The 14,296-nt window shown below is 43.1% G+C and overlaps 1 protein-coding gene across 6 annotated transcripts in view; it reads right to left on the minus strand.

Moving 5' to 3' along the window:
- The window catches only part of RALGPS1 (Ral GEF with PH domain and SH3 binding motif 1), a 423,133-nt gene that overhangs the window by 347,331 nt on the left and 61,506 nt on the right, over positions 1-14,296 (minus strand). For all 6 annotated transcript variants that reach the window (XM_075579016.1, XM_075579015.1, XM_075579013.1 and 3 more), the window contains 2 exons: positions 8,443-8,533; positions 2,474-2,602 (listed from right to left, as the gene is read on the minus strand). In XM_075579016.1, the coding sequence (XP_075435131.1) occupies positions 2,474-2,530 (57 nt within the window). In that variant the 5' untranslated portion in view covers positions 2,531-2,602; positions 8,443-8,533. The remainder of the gene's footprint in view (positions 1-2,473; positions 2,603-8,442; positions 8,534-14,296) is intronic.

Here is a 14,296-nt window from a genome sequence, read left to right on the forward strand (position 1 = left end):
AGGTTTTAAGGATGTCCCTGCTTCGGCACAAGGTGGCTCAATCAGTGGCTCTGTCATTGACTGAGCTACCTGTGCAGAAGCAGGGATATCCTTAAAACCTGACCTGTTGGCGGCCGTTGAGAACTGGAGTTGGCTGCTCCTGGGATAGTGCAACTAGGTTCAACCTGATGCGGCCAGCCTGTGTGTTATGCCTTGTAACCGGTTTTCCTCTGACCTTCTGGAATTCAGACCTCGTTTCCTGACCACATCTCTGCCAAACCATTTGGACCTTGACCTTGTGATTACCTGGTACGACCTCAGCTTGTCTTGCTACACTGCCTCGGTCTTGCTCTTTGAACACTTATATTTTCAATGTGAGGAACAATCCACACTTCTTCGTGATCAATACAGCTACATAGGAGGCTATGAAACACCTATTGATATCTAAACACATCCACATCCTTTGAATCTGCCACATTACAATCGGTCAAGGCTGCCTGACTAGTAATTGCGTTGAGGGATGATTTCAATCGTCCCGGAAGCTTTCGCAGAGGCAGGTGAGTTTTCAGCCAGGGAATTTGGCAAGATTAGTGAGGCACCCATCAAATCATAAGGGCACCGTGACCAGCACATCCAAATCTACGGTCCCTCTTGCCATATGAATTTGCTTTCGCCATTTACAGTTTGTATCTATTTTGAATACTGTAGTTACTTTCTGCCTTTAGAAAGTAACTATAGCTGCCCTCTAGAGGGGGTATTGTCTGCGGGACATCTAAGGCTGCGCTTATAGTGCCGGTGACAGCGGCGCGTCATCGCTTCAAAACAAATGTATTGAAGCCGTTGCATTCGCTTATAGTAGGAGCGACGCAACAGCGTGACAAATTGGTCGCCATCGCTGGAAGTCACTTCAATTTGATTTGTCCAGCGACCGCAGCGTGACATCAGCGTCGCTGTCGCTATAAGCGCAGCCTAACTCTCCGTTTTCTGACCCTGGGTGATCACCATGCTTATTTTTAATCTCCATTTGTGAGTTGAATATGTTTTTTTAGAATATCTTTATATTACATACAATATTAAACTCTGTCCTGTAACCCTATATACATTTGAGAGGCCTTCCGGTAACTTTGGCGAATTGCTAAAGACACCCAGTTTGCCTACATTCTGATTATATACCAAACTCTTTAATCTCTCTCAACACGTGAGTGAGATAATTCACATTTATCTTAAAACCAACCTAATCATTTAAACACAGTCGCACTATATTCCTGGTTCTTTTGTATGTCACATATTCTGAGAGACCCTTTTTGCCCCGGATTCCTTACTACTTTCTTCCTTTACTCTTAACTAAATAAACCATGACATTTAATTGTGAGCTACCGAGAAATATAGCAAGAGGATTCAACCTTGAAATTGTTGTTGCTATCCAACTAATGTGCCAACTGCATGTGTGCCAGCAGCTCCAGGCCGTTATTTCCATCAATGCCAACAACAAATGTGAAGATTTAGAGGACTGGTTTTTTTTTTATACAGTGGAAAATCATCTTACAGTAACCAACATGAAACCATAAGAAATCCTCATTAAAGGCATAGGTTTAGATAATGAAGGATACTTGGAAACTAGTGTAGCTATCATGCTTCAAAGCAAAACAGAACATACAAAGGCTGGACATTCGTTAATGTGAATATATATGGTATATGTGAGCTTCTGTGCCTGTCAGTGTTATTAATGTCACTTCACTGGACTGTAGGTCAGCCTAGAAACTACATTTCCTAACATGCGGTTTTACTGCCGCAATGCCAAATGTGGAGGGCAGTACTGCCCAGTGGAAACAAAATACACTTTACAAAACTCAATCTCTCTCAACAAGGATCCTTTTTCCTCTTTCAAAAGAACTACAACACGGATCCTGGTGCCAGGAGCCTGTAAGGGGTTACACAGTTTGTTATTTGTTTAAAAAACCCAAGAAGCTAAGGATAGTCTTAATTTTCCTTAAATCTACTTGTATGATTGATTCCTGACAGCTATGAGAAACACAGTATCTCTGTCTCTCCGGGGACTTGCATAGCATAGATTTTGTTAGCGAAGAATTCCCATTTGAGAGGGTATAGGACCAACCCATAGGATCCAACATTTCTCAACAGCAACTCAACGGCTAAAGACAGCGGGACGTGTTAAGCCTGCAACGCACATTGTATACTGTGCAGTTATGTGAATTTATATTCTGGAATGTATGACCCTTTGTCAAGCCAATTAAATACACTTATGGTATAATTAGATGTACATACACAAACAGTGCAGATATTTATAAAAAAAATTAAAAAATTATGCTTTTCAGAAAATATTATTCATACAACTTTAAAAAAAGAAGTTAATAAATGACTCGGAGTTTTACATACTCCTTGGCAGCAGTTGCCTCTACAAAGGCCAAAGTCAGCTTGTATTAATGTTTTCCCATAGCAGCTAGCAGAGCCTAAACAAACATTAGCACTGTACCTCTGGAGTGGCGGAGGTGACTGTCACACTGGCCATCAGGCCATTCCTTTTATACATGCTCCCCCTCGGTATATGCAGGAAGATTAGGTCGGCCTCAGCTGTTGATACACCATGACAAATAGAGAATACCTGCAATAAAAATGGACGTCCGTTAGCTTAACCCATGTAGGGCAATCTCTTTATGGAGGGATTTACAAGTCATTGCTTTGGAACAGGGCTCTTCAGATTTCCAGTCGGGCCAGATCAGAAAACATTTAGGAGTAGTAGGGGCACAAGCTTATTGTCATTTCATTTTAGATACATTTAGGACTTCACAATTGTTATATTTCAAAATGAATAACATCTATATTTACATTACTTTAAAAAGTGAGTTGCAGTGTGACAAGTTACACTGCCAAAGCAAGTAGTATGAAATCAGCAGGACCAGAGTTCAAGGGCCACATGAAGGCCCTGCGCTGGGCACCAGTAGAAGAGCCCTGATTTAGCATGCCTTTTGCAGGTTCTGTACATACAGATGTAGCCAACATTATTGATACCCTTGGCGCACTCAAAAAGGGTTTAGTAGCGTGATAGTTCCGTTCTACTCCTCACACGCACCATTCAAGACAATGGCCCCTTCTCCTGCTGGCCCCTTGTGTATGTCCTTCTGCAACCTCACACTGATGAGACCCAAAAGGTCAAATCAGCTGTCTGTGAGTAGGGCTACTGACTCTGCACTTCTGTAACGCAGGCTGTGGTGAAAAGCTGTGTAATACGGCAGGCATAAGCTAATGGGAGTCCATGTTAAAATGGATTTGAAGCTAAAGTTGTATCGGTGTGCTCATTTGCATGTCATTTCCCAGAATCCCTGGCTGCAGTGGAAGCATTGTATGCTAGGAGATAATAGGGAAAGGCAGGGTAGCAGACCTGTCTGTCTACATACATACACACACATCTTCAGGCACTGGAACCTTAAAGGCTATTGGCTTGATTGGGCAGTAAGGGGTCTTCCAGCATCGCAGGTTGCCTTACAGAAGTCTGCTTAGTAAATATGGGTCAAAACGTCCGTTCATTATACGTTTCATCCATTTGGAACTTTTTTTGTAACACTGTTTTCCGAGGAATAGAAACGATCATAATTTATTTTGTATGGGGCCAAGATCTGGAAAAACACAGCCACTCAAACAATGATGTGTTTGCTGGTTATTAGGTATGGTAAGATTACGTTATCACAAAGATATTAGCGCCAAGATATTTCCGTATTTTTTTAATATCAAAACAGCCAGTGTTAAACAAAACAAAACTTGTGCAACAAGTTACTCGTTTCTCCTAAACTAAACAGCCCTTCAGTGCTAGAGGAACGTATAACCCACGGCACAGAAATGTGTTTCATCCAAGTGACATCCAACATTAATGGGCCAAACTATTACACACAAACATTTCTGCATGTCATATGGCAGCATCACAGATTGATGGGATTCCCAACCCGAGTTCAGAAAACACATTTCCAAATTAGTATTGCAACACTGATAGATAGCCGATGGAAACATATTGTTTCCAACTTAAAAACACGGAATGCCAATGGTATTCAAAGAATTGGAGTAAACATGTTTACAACTCCAGCAAGTCTTGCTTGCTTTGTAATGGATAATGGGAAGAAGATACTGAAATAAGAAGGTTGGATAGTGTGACCAGCAGTTTCTTTTACCCCCCTCCCCACATTAAAATCTTTAATAAAATGGACAAATAACAAAAAAAAATGAATTTGTGAGTTGAGCAGCACAGATTGATGCTTTAGGCCTCGGCCAAGCTCCCCGCTGGCGTGCTGAGGCTCAGGGAAAGCGGGCGCTTTCCCTGGGCTTAGACAGCGCTCCGTCAGGGGGGCGGGTCGGGGGCGGGCCAGTGACGTCACGGAGCTGGTTCGCCCTCATTGGGCGAACCGCTCACGTGACCGGCCCTGCGCTCCGGCGAGCGCTGAAATGTAAAATTCTGGTAAGACCTACGCTTCCGCGCACGCTTGCGGAAGCGTAGGCGAGCCCCTACTAAAGCCGCTCTAATTGCGGCTGTAGGGGCTCAGTGCCGAGCGGAAGCGCGGCTCCGCCAGCAAGCAGCAATCCTGGACGAGGCCTAAGTTATAATGTACATTAATGCGGTTATCGAAAATGAAAGTGAAAATTAGCATGATGCACATACAAGAACACAGTGTTATCATCGTACCAACAGGAAGGTAAACTCCCAATGTTACAAACTAGATTTGCCCTTTTCTCGTGGTTCCAGGATTGGTTTATAGTGGTCAGATAAGCGGCCTCTTTTCTGATTTTAACAGCTTCCTATAACCCCACTTGTGTTTGAATCGTCATTTATACACCGAAATCTCAGCGGAATCTTAGGCCTCGGCCAGGCTCCCTGCTTGCTCGCTGAGGCTCAGGGAAAGCGGGTGCTTTCCCTGGCCTTGCCTTGCGGTTGCTTACCGCACGCGCTGTCAGGGGGCCGTCAGGGGGCGGGCCAGTGATGTCACGGAGCTGGTTCGCCCTCATTGGGCGAACCGCTCACGTGACCGGCCTGTCGCGCCGGCAAGCGGGGGGATTTTAAATTCCCCTAAGACCTGCGCTTCTGCGCGCTTGCGGAAGCGTAGGTGAGCTCCTACTAAAGCCGCTCTAATTGCGGCTGTAGGGGCTCGGTGCTGAGCGGGAGCGCGCGTTAGCGCGCTTCCGCCAGCAAGCAGGGAACATGGCCGAGGCCTTAGATACCGGATAGGGACATTGTAAATGAATTCATTTCTAGGAGTGTGGAATGTTTTTAGGACAGAAAGCTTTCTTTTAATGTTCTTTCATTTCCTGTAGGGATTGTGGCTTTAAAGAAACAATCCAAGTCTTTATGTTCTTATTTTTTTTTTAACATAGCTTGGAAGCAGGGGGCCTCCGTAGCTGAACCCCATTAATCTCAGCTCCGAGGACCCCCTGCATTCAAAGATACAGACCTGCGTAGGGGGTGCCGATATCACAGCAATGTTTAAAGCTCCCGCGTCACGCGGGCCAATAGGAAGCTGAGCCTGATTACGTCACAGCTTCCTATTGGCCCGCAGAGCTCAGGAGCTTTGAAACTCCGCCATTACGTGAACCCTGCAAGCCGAGCGGCTACCGCCACCCCCTACGGAGGCAAGTATCCCCGGAAGCAGGGGGTCCCCAGAGCTGAAATTAATGGGGTTCAGCTCCAGACACCCCCTGCTTCAATCCTATGTTTAAAAATAAATCACCAAACAAATTGTGCACTTGCTTTGCAGATTTAAGCTGTTAGGTGTCTCAAAAAATTGCTCAATAAAAGAAAATGTTTTCAAATGAAATGTGTTTGGAAATCGTTCATCTCAATAACCCAGACTAGTCACCAGTGCCGTCAGTACCATTTAGAGAACCTTGAATTACAGAACTGAAAAGGTATCTTGATTCATAGGCCTCCACTCAGCAAGTGCATAATATTAATATTTGTTTATTATATGGCGCTGACAGTGTATGCAGTGCTGTACATAGAAATCTGCTGGCACAATGAGTCTCTGTCCCATGGCTTTTACAACCTAATTTTGGTGTCGGGTGCATGGGGAGATAAAGTGACTTGTCAAGGTCACAAAGAGCAGACACCAGGCATCCCTAATTCAAGTGCTTTGTAGGGGCTACTTGGCGACCGTGCCATTGTAAGGGATGTCGTCCACGTGCTCTACCGGTAGAGAAGACCACTGCACAAAAGTGTTATTAACCCCTATGCTGCCCTAGTACAGTGGTGCTCCTGTCTTCAAGACTCCCCAACAGGTCAGGTTTTCAGGATATTCCTGCTTCAGCAAAAGTGGCTCAATCAGGGGTTCAGTCTTCAAGTGACCCACCTGTGCTTAAGCTGGGATATTTAAGCTGGGGGCTCTTAAGGACTGGAGTTGAGCACCTAAGCCCTAGAGAACCCTCAGAAAGAGAAGACCATTTACATAACAAATGTTCACACATTTCAGATGAGACCAAACAGTCCACAATTAGACGTGTGCCCACAGGCTCGTGGCCTTAATGAACAGGTGCAATTTTATCTGCAACAGTTTTTAGAAAGCTGGGCCTCCCACACCTAGCTAAGGACTGTTCGCAGCTGGCTCGCCGACTACTCACTAAATCATATCTCCGGGATTGAGACATGCTGTGCTCTTTTCGGGGTCTCCTGCAATGCTGTAATAATGACCACAGGGTAAGCACTGTACTGACTGTGGTTGCAAAAATGAAGCTATTGTCCCCACTTGATGCAAAAGGCCAATAGTCTGCAAACGTCTCTGAAAAGTATGTTGTCTAAAGTACCTACGAGTTAATAAATAACTACATGAAAATGTCAAGATGCATAAGGATTTTGAGCCATTCGCCCAAACACTGTAGCAATTTCTCGTTTAACCGTTGGCGAAAAGCAGAAATACTATTTGTTACCTTACCCTTACTACATTAAACTGTGTGCTTGGCAAATCTGGAGTAGAACAGTGTAACGCAGTGAAAACTCCTCATTGTTACCTAAACCATTTGGCTTCAGATGAGTAACACAAATATTTATCCAAAGTCATCTTGGGTCAAAAACTGGTCAAGACGACTGCCAATAGAACGATCATATTTTAGTTTATTTTTACTGATGCGGATATCTTGTATGGCTTCCCAATGGCGCCACCTACCGTCTGTAATATGCAGGAGAACATGCAGAACACAGTCTTCTGTATATTTCTGGGATACTAGTGCCTCATCTCTGTACAGAAAACAATACCTTAAGGGAAGCCACAGAATACAGGGTTTCACAAAAGCGTATAAAAACATTGATGGTCTAACTTTGTGCATTCAAAAATATTCGCTGGAATGGCAAAATCAGTGACTGTTCTACCAACGTCATTTTAGTGAACAGTCCCCAAAAACGGCTGAGGGGAACCAGTATGACAAGAAAGTTTGCATGTGGTCCCTCAAACGTCAGATCAACCACCATTTCCATGAGTGATTTTGTCCCACTAATCTCCTGCTCCATTTAGCAGAACCATAATAAGAAAACAAAAATCATACAAACCCAAACAACTGAAGCAGACGTGAACCAGATCAGCTGTGCTGACAAGTGACATTGTACCCATTCATTCATGTTGTATAGTCACTTAAAAAAAGAACACGTGTCCCTTGAACAGACTAAGTACATTGTATTAAGGAGAGAATCGGCTTAGCAGCGCAAAAAACTGTGTGCAAACTAGAAACACCGTCACAGCTCAGATCTGGCAGACATTTCAGACAGTCTCTGGCCGCTTCTTTTTTGTATCTTGGTAGCTGAAGATTGACAAGTAAAGTCTATTCTAGGTGCTTCTCGATTAGAGACCTTGATAGAAACCAACAGGTCAGGACAGCTCTGAGCTAAGCAAGTTAGCTCAGTGATAACGAGAGCTGGGGTCATTAGTAAGTTAAGGGTTAATTATTATAATTATTTTTTTTAAGTGGTCTGTCGGTTGCTCATGAAGACTGAACATGGTGAACTTCACTCTAGTGCAGGGGTGGCTGACTATAGTCCTCAAGGGCCACCAACAGGTCAGGATTTAAGGCTATCCCAGCTTCTGCACATGTGGCTCAATAAGCTCAGTCTTTGACTGAGCCACTGATTGAGCCACCTGTGCTGAAGCAGGGATAAAAACCTGACCTGTTTGTGGCCCTTGAGTTCACCTCCCCTGCTCTAGATTCTAGTCTTGTTACCATAGAATATTTGATGAATGCCAAGTGGCACAGTGCCCTCACGCAACCTTTACACATGTCAGTGTAACACATTTTAGCATGTAATGATTAGTGTAAATGGGTAGTTTGTAAAGTCAAGATATAAACGTTAAACTTAAATATTAGAATAGTCTCATCTTGCATGTTGGTTGCTATATATTGTCAAATTAGCTAAATTATACGGTTTATTTGTCCCTTTTACATTTGTCACTGTGTGCAGAAGAACAAAAGGTGAATGCTTACCCATGCTGTAGATTTATGATGAGTTGTAAATCCATATATTCATACGATGCAGGGCATTTGGGTACCACTCTGGTTGCCAAGAGGGCAGGTTCTGCAAAAATAAAAATAAGCGTACATACTGTAAGTTTCAACCTGTAATTTATTTTTAAACTAAACTGATACACAACACATACATATCTATAAATCAATCTTTGTCTCTCTCTATAAGAGGGATGCGCAAACTGGGGGGCGCGGCGGATGCAGAAGCACCCCACTCTTCCCCAAGGCATTTAAATCAAATGTATATACACACACAGACATATCCTAGTTCAACTATTAATTCAGCAATAGTATAACCATTCAAGAAGGTCTGCACCGATTGTTTGACCAAGGACTTGATGGTGATGAAAGTATGAAGAAAGGTTTAGTGTGCCTGAGCAGCTTACAATTTGTTTGCTGGAATGCCACCACACCACACATCAACACAGCTTCATAGGCAACTTTCCGGGAAGTGCTAAGTACTGCTTTCTGAAGAATAAAATGCTTGTCAACAGATTCCCATAAAACCTTCAGTTCATCTTTCATTTGGAATTCAATGTACTTTACTTGAGATTCAGTGCCCAGCGTCTGTTTCTTTTCATATTCTGCCAATAGGATGCATCTTAATACTGTAAATCCCAGCAGGAATACCCACTCAAACAATGTAACGGTGCAGAATACCCACTCACAAACAATGTAACGGTGCAGAATACCCACTCACAAACAATGCAACGGTGCAGAATACCTACTCACAAACAATGTAACGGTGCAGAATACCCACTCACAAACAATGTAACGGTGCAGAATACCCACTCACAAACAATGCAACGGTGCAGAATACCTACTCACAAACAATGTAACGGTGCAGAATACCCACTCACAAACAATGTAACGGTGCAGAATACCCACTCACAAACAATGTAACGGTGCAGAATACCCACTCACAAACAATGTAACGGTGCAGAATACCCACTCACAAACAATGCAACGGTGCAGAATACCCACTCACAAACAATGCAACGGAGCAGAATACCCACTCACAAACAATGCAACGGAGCAGAATACCCACTCACAAACAATGTAACGGAGCAGAATACCCACTCACAAACAATGTAACGGAGCAGAATACCCACTCACAAACAATGCAACGGAGCAGAATACCCACTCACAAACAATGCAACGGAGCAGAATACCCACTCACAAACAATGCAACGGAGCAGAATACCCACTCACAAACAATGCAACGGTGCAGAATACCCACTCACAAACACTGTAACGTGCAGAATACCCACTCACAAACAATGTAACGGTGCAGAATACCCACTCACAAACAATGTAACGGAGCAGAATACCCACTCACAAACAATGCAACGGAGCAGAATACCCACTCACAAACAATGCAACGGAGCAGAATACCCACTCACAAACAATGCAACGGTGCAGAATACCCACTCACAAACACTGTAACGGTGCAGAATACCCACTCACAAACACTGTAACGGTGCAATCCCACATAATCTGACCGCTGCTTTTCCTAGGGGGCTCTGAATGGGGGTTGTCAATCAAGTGTTTTCTTCAGCCTTATCCCACCCTGTCCTTATAAGAGACCCAATAAAAAGATAAGGGGAGGTGGGGGGACGGCGGGGGGGAGAGATCTGGCTGTACAAGCGCTTGCTGATCACAGTGACATCACACACAAGGGAGCAGCCAGAGGAAATCACACCCTCCCAAGACTCGCTTAAAAAAATATATATTCAAAATACTTATAGGTGTTAGATTTGGGTAAAAATGGATCATTTGCCCTGATGAGATCTCTTAAAACAGCAATACTACATCCCCCCTTTGTTTTCTTAAACGTCTCCAAAACCGGTCGCTTTTTCCTCCGCAATATTAGAAAGATACGCCCTTTCCTCTTTTGCTCCACTACTAAAACTCTGACACAGGCCCACATTCTCTCCCGTTTCGACTACTGTAACCTCCTGCTGTCCGGCCTTCCTGCCTCTCACCTGTCTCCCCTACAATCTATCCTAAACGCTGCTGCCAGAATCACTCTACTCTTTCCTACTGTAAATCTGTCTGTGTCTCCCCTGCTGAAATCCCTCTCCTGGCTTCTTATCAAATCCTGTATCACACATGCAATTCTCCTCCTCACTTTTAAAGCTTTACATTCTTCTGCCCCTCCTTAATTCTCATCCCTAATTTCTCGCTATGCACCATCCCGACTCCTGCGTTCTGCTCAAGGATGTCTTCTCTCTACCCCCTTTGTATCTAAAGCCCTCTCCGGTCTTAAACCTTTCTCACTGACTTCCCCACACCTCTGGAATGCCCTTCCCCTCAATATCCACCTTTAAGACCCACTTGCTTAATGAAGCATATGAGTAGCACCATGGATAATACTAGACACGGTATATAAAGCTTGGCCCCCTGCAGAAGCACTTACCAGAATACCCTCCTACTGTTTCTGTACGTTTCTCCTACATACCAATTAGATTGTAAGCTCCTCTGAGCAGGGACTCCTCTTCCTAAATGTTACGTTTGTCTGGAGCACTTATTCCCATGACCTTTTATTTATATTATTTGTTATTTATAGGATTACCACATGTATTACTACTGTGAAGCGCTATGTACATTAATGGCGCTATACAAATAAAGACGCACAATACAATAGTATATGTACAGCATGTGACTTCTACATTCTTACCTAAACTGGCAATCTGTTGGTGCTCCTGTTATAAAGCTTAACAAACCTGATTGCGTGCCTAACAATGACCACCTAACTTACTGCTGCAGTCTGTGAAATGCTGCAGCTGATATGTAACATTATATTACTAACACATTATTGCTACAGCTTTCAGAGTAATAGACATATTGTATTTGGAACACAGCAACAGATCTGTTTGTGATACTTTGTTGCCAAAGGGCCGAGTTAAAAAGGTGCGTGTAAGAGCCTGTTTCAAAAGAGTAAGTGAATATGACTTTCTAAATTGTTGCTGTAGCAACCAAAGGATGATCAGTACATTTTTAAAAAATCATTAAAAATGGCATTAAGAGTTTTAAAAAATACAGACAGTATTATTTAATACTACAGAACAGATTATTTTTCACGTTTTGCTGCTTTAAAAAGGTCAGTGCAACGAGTTCACTTTGGTCTAACGAGGGATTGCCCCTTTAAGCAATACAATTTTCTTGTGGAAAACCCAATTAACCTACAAGAAAAACTGTACTGAAATGTATTACGATATATATATATATTCTAGAGTTGCCTACTTATGCTGTGCCCAATAATCCTATTTAGGGTAATATTTACTAAGCAGTCTACTGCCAAAATGCACCTTACGGCGATAAAAAACATCTTAAAGCAAATACATATAAGTGGCAGGTGGGCCTTCGTTTTGGTCCAACTTGAACCATGCATATTTTAAACAAACTCAAGAGCACAGTAGAGAACAGTATTGCTCCTATTGTATTCGGTCTCCCATTATTCAACTCTGATTGTGAGCTCCATAGGGCAGGGACATGGTCATTCCGGGGTTAATGACCTTGTATAACTTTGTATATTATTTCCTTGTACCGTCTGCATTGCAGTATAACTCAAACCAGCAAATGTAAAACAGCACACATTATGAAGAAAAAGATTATTGTACAATCCATGTTTTGGTGCAAAACGACAACTTCATCAGAACTTAACATCCAACAGTGTCAGTGGGGATATATACAGTGCTCTCAAACCCTAGAACACCCGCCAAAAAAAACCAAACACCGCTCCCCCAGGCCCACTCCATGACGTCATTGATAAGGGCTAATACTAGGAGCAAAAGCTAAGCAAACTTATTATGTCTGAAGGGGGTCATAGAAACTATATATGGGAGAAGAGATGCCAAATGAGCAGAAGACAACTGAATAATTAAATGGGAGCACCTGGAGTAAGAAAATCAGGACATGAAGCAGAAACGCTTCAACTTGCAATTACATTGCTGCACCAACACTGTAGCTCTCCAGATAACGCGTGCAATGGGTGGACCCAAACGTATTCCACTGAACCCGTTCATGCTACTCTCCTTGAAATTCACTGAGCAATCGCGGCTATGATTATCACATGATCTGGTGTTAACCCTTTCCCTGCTAGAGGGATCTGTAATGCATTGCCACTTTGGCAGCAAGAGCGTTTAAGGCCTTTTGAGTCTCGTACACAACAATACTGGGAAACACCTGCAGGATTGGAGTTGAGCACCCCTGGGTTAGCAGTAATGATGACTTCTAGAATAAGAGCAGTGATGGGCACAAATGCACAAAATAAGTTATGGGAAATACTTCTAAAGATTTAGCCGGGTCTTGCAGCCTTATCCAGACTATACAGCAGATGGCTCTTATGAGCAGGAGACTCCTTGATTTGGTTATTATGGGTCAACCTGTTAATATGGTCGCCCAGCACACTGTCCCCTCCAGTTTTAGACTGTGCTGTGGAATAACAAAAATGAGGTCCCATCAAATGGCCAAAACTACAAAATACACCAACTACAAAGTAGACTTTAAATTGTTCATAAAGCCTACTCAAAGATTTAACCATTTGTTGTTAATTGAGGCCGACTTCAATCGAGACTGTTGCCATAGGAATGGTGGATCTTTCCCCAGTTGTTGTGACACGAGACCATCGTGTAATGTACGAGCGCTTTCAAGCAAACAAGAACTTAATGATGAAGAGATGAACACTGGAGACTACAAAGGACAACCATTATTATATAGTAACAGATGAAACAACTGCAGCGGGTTCAAAGGAATTACCTGGTAATTGGCAAGTTCAAAAGAAACACTTCATTTAGTGAGTCATGCTAAGCTTGTGATATTAATATAAACTCCGCAGATCATGCATTGCTACTGTAATGGAAACCAAAGAACTGTTTACCGTGCTCCAAATATTGGTATTAAGTGTAACCATAACAGCAACCAGGTTATTTCCCCCAAAGCCATAAGAACAAGTATATACTCTTTCTTCTGCAACACATTTAATCTGATGTATGTATATCATTTGATTTACACATACCAAGTATATAAGTCATCGGAATTTCCAGAGACAACGATGTCATCAGCCAACGAGCGGAGGTGGCCGAGTGTGACAGCGGGGATTCAAACCGTGAGTGTCAGCTAAGGAGTGAAAGACAGATCGTAATTTGATTCTAGCGTTAAAGCTACAATTAAGGCCCCGCTTACAGTCCCGGCGACGGCGTGTAGGACACGAGATGGCGACCAAGGGGAGGAGGGTTGGAGTGCGCCCAGTCACTCCTTGCTTTTTTGCCAGCGGGGAAAGTGTGAGTTATTCCATTCCCCTCTGTGTTGTTTGTTGCATAAGTAAAATGTTAATGCACCATATTCTATGCATTTGTGTTTTCTTGTCCACATGAGGTCCACAAGGAGCCCACATACCAGAGGGTTCCAGTCTATGGAGTAACCGTATCGTCACTGTTTATTTATTCAGTGGGTTCATTTGCACATTTTTTTTTTGTATATATGGAAATAAACAAATGCATAGCCCAGGGGATCCCAACTCCAGTCACAAGACACTCTTCCAATCCCCCCCAACAGGTCAGGTTTAAAGGATATCCCTGCTTCAGCATAGGTAGCTCAAGCAATCTTTGGCTAAGCCACTGAGATTGAACCACCTGTTCAGACTGCATTACATATGCAATTACAGTCCAAGTGAAACACCTCAGTAAAAGCATGGCAAAAGGTCTCCATATTCAGCTTGATTTTATTATATGCCCAAAAGCACAGCCCCTAATAAATAGAGTGAGGTTGCAACTAGCGTGCATATATTCAATGAACTCTGGCTTTAAAAATC

This window comes from Ascaphus truei, chromosome 21 (assembly GCF_040206685.1).
Source record: "Ascaphus truei isolate aAscTru1 chromosome 21, aAscTru1.hap1, whole genome shotgun sequence".
NCBI classification, from domain to species: domain Eukaryota; kingdom Metazoa; phylum Chordata; class Amphibia; order Anura; family Ascaphidae; genus Ascaphus; species Ascaphus truei.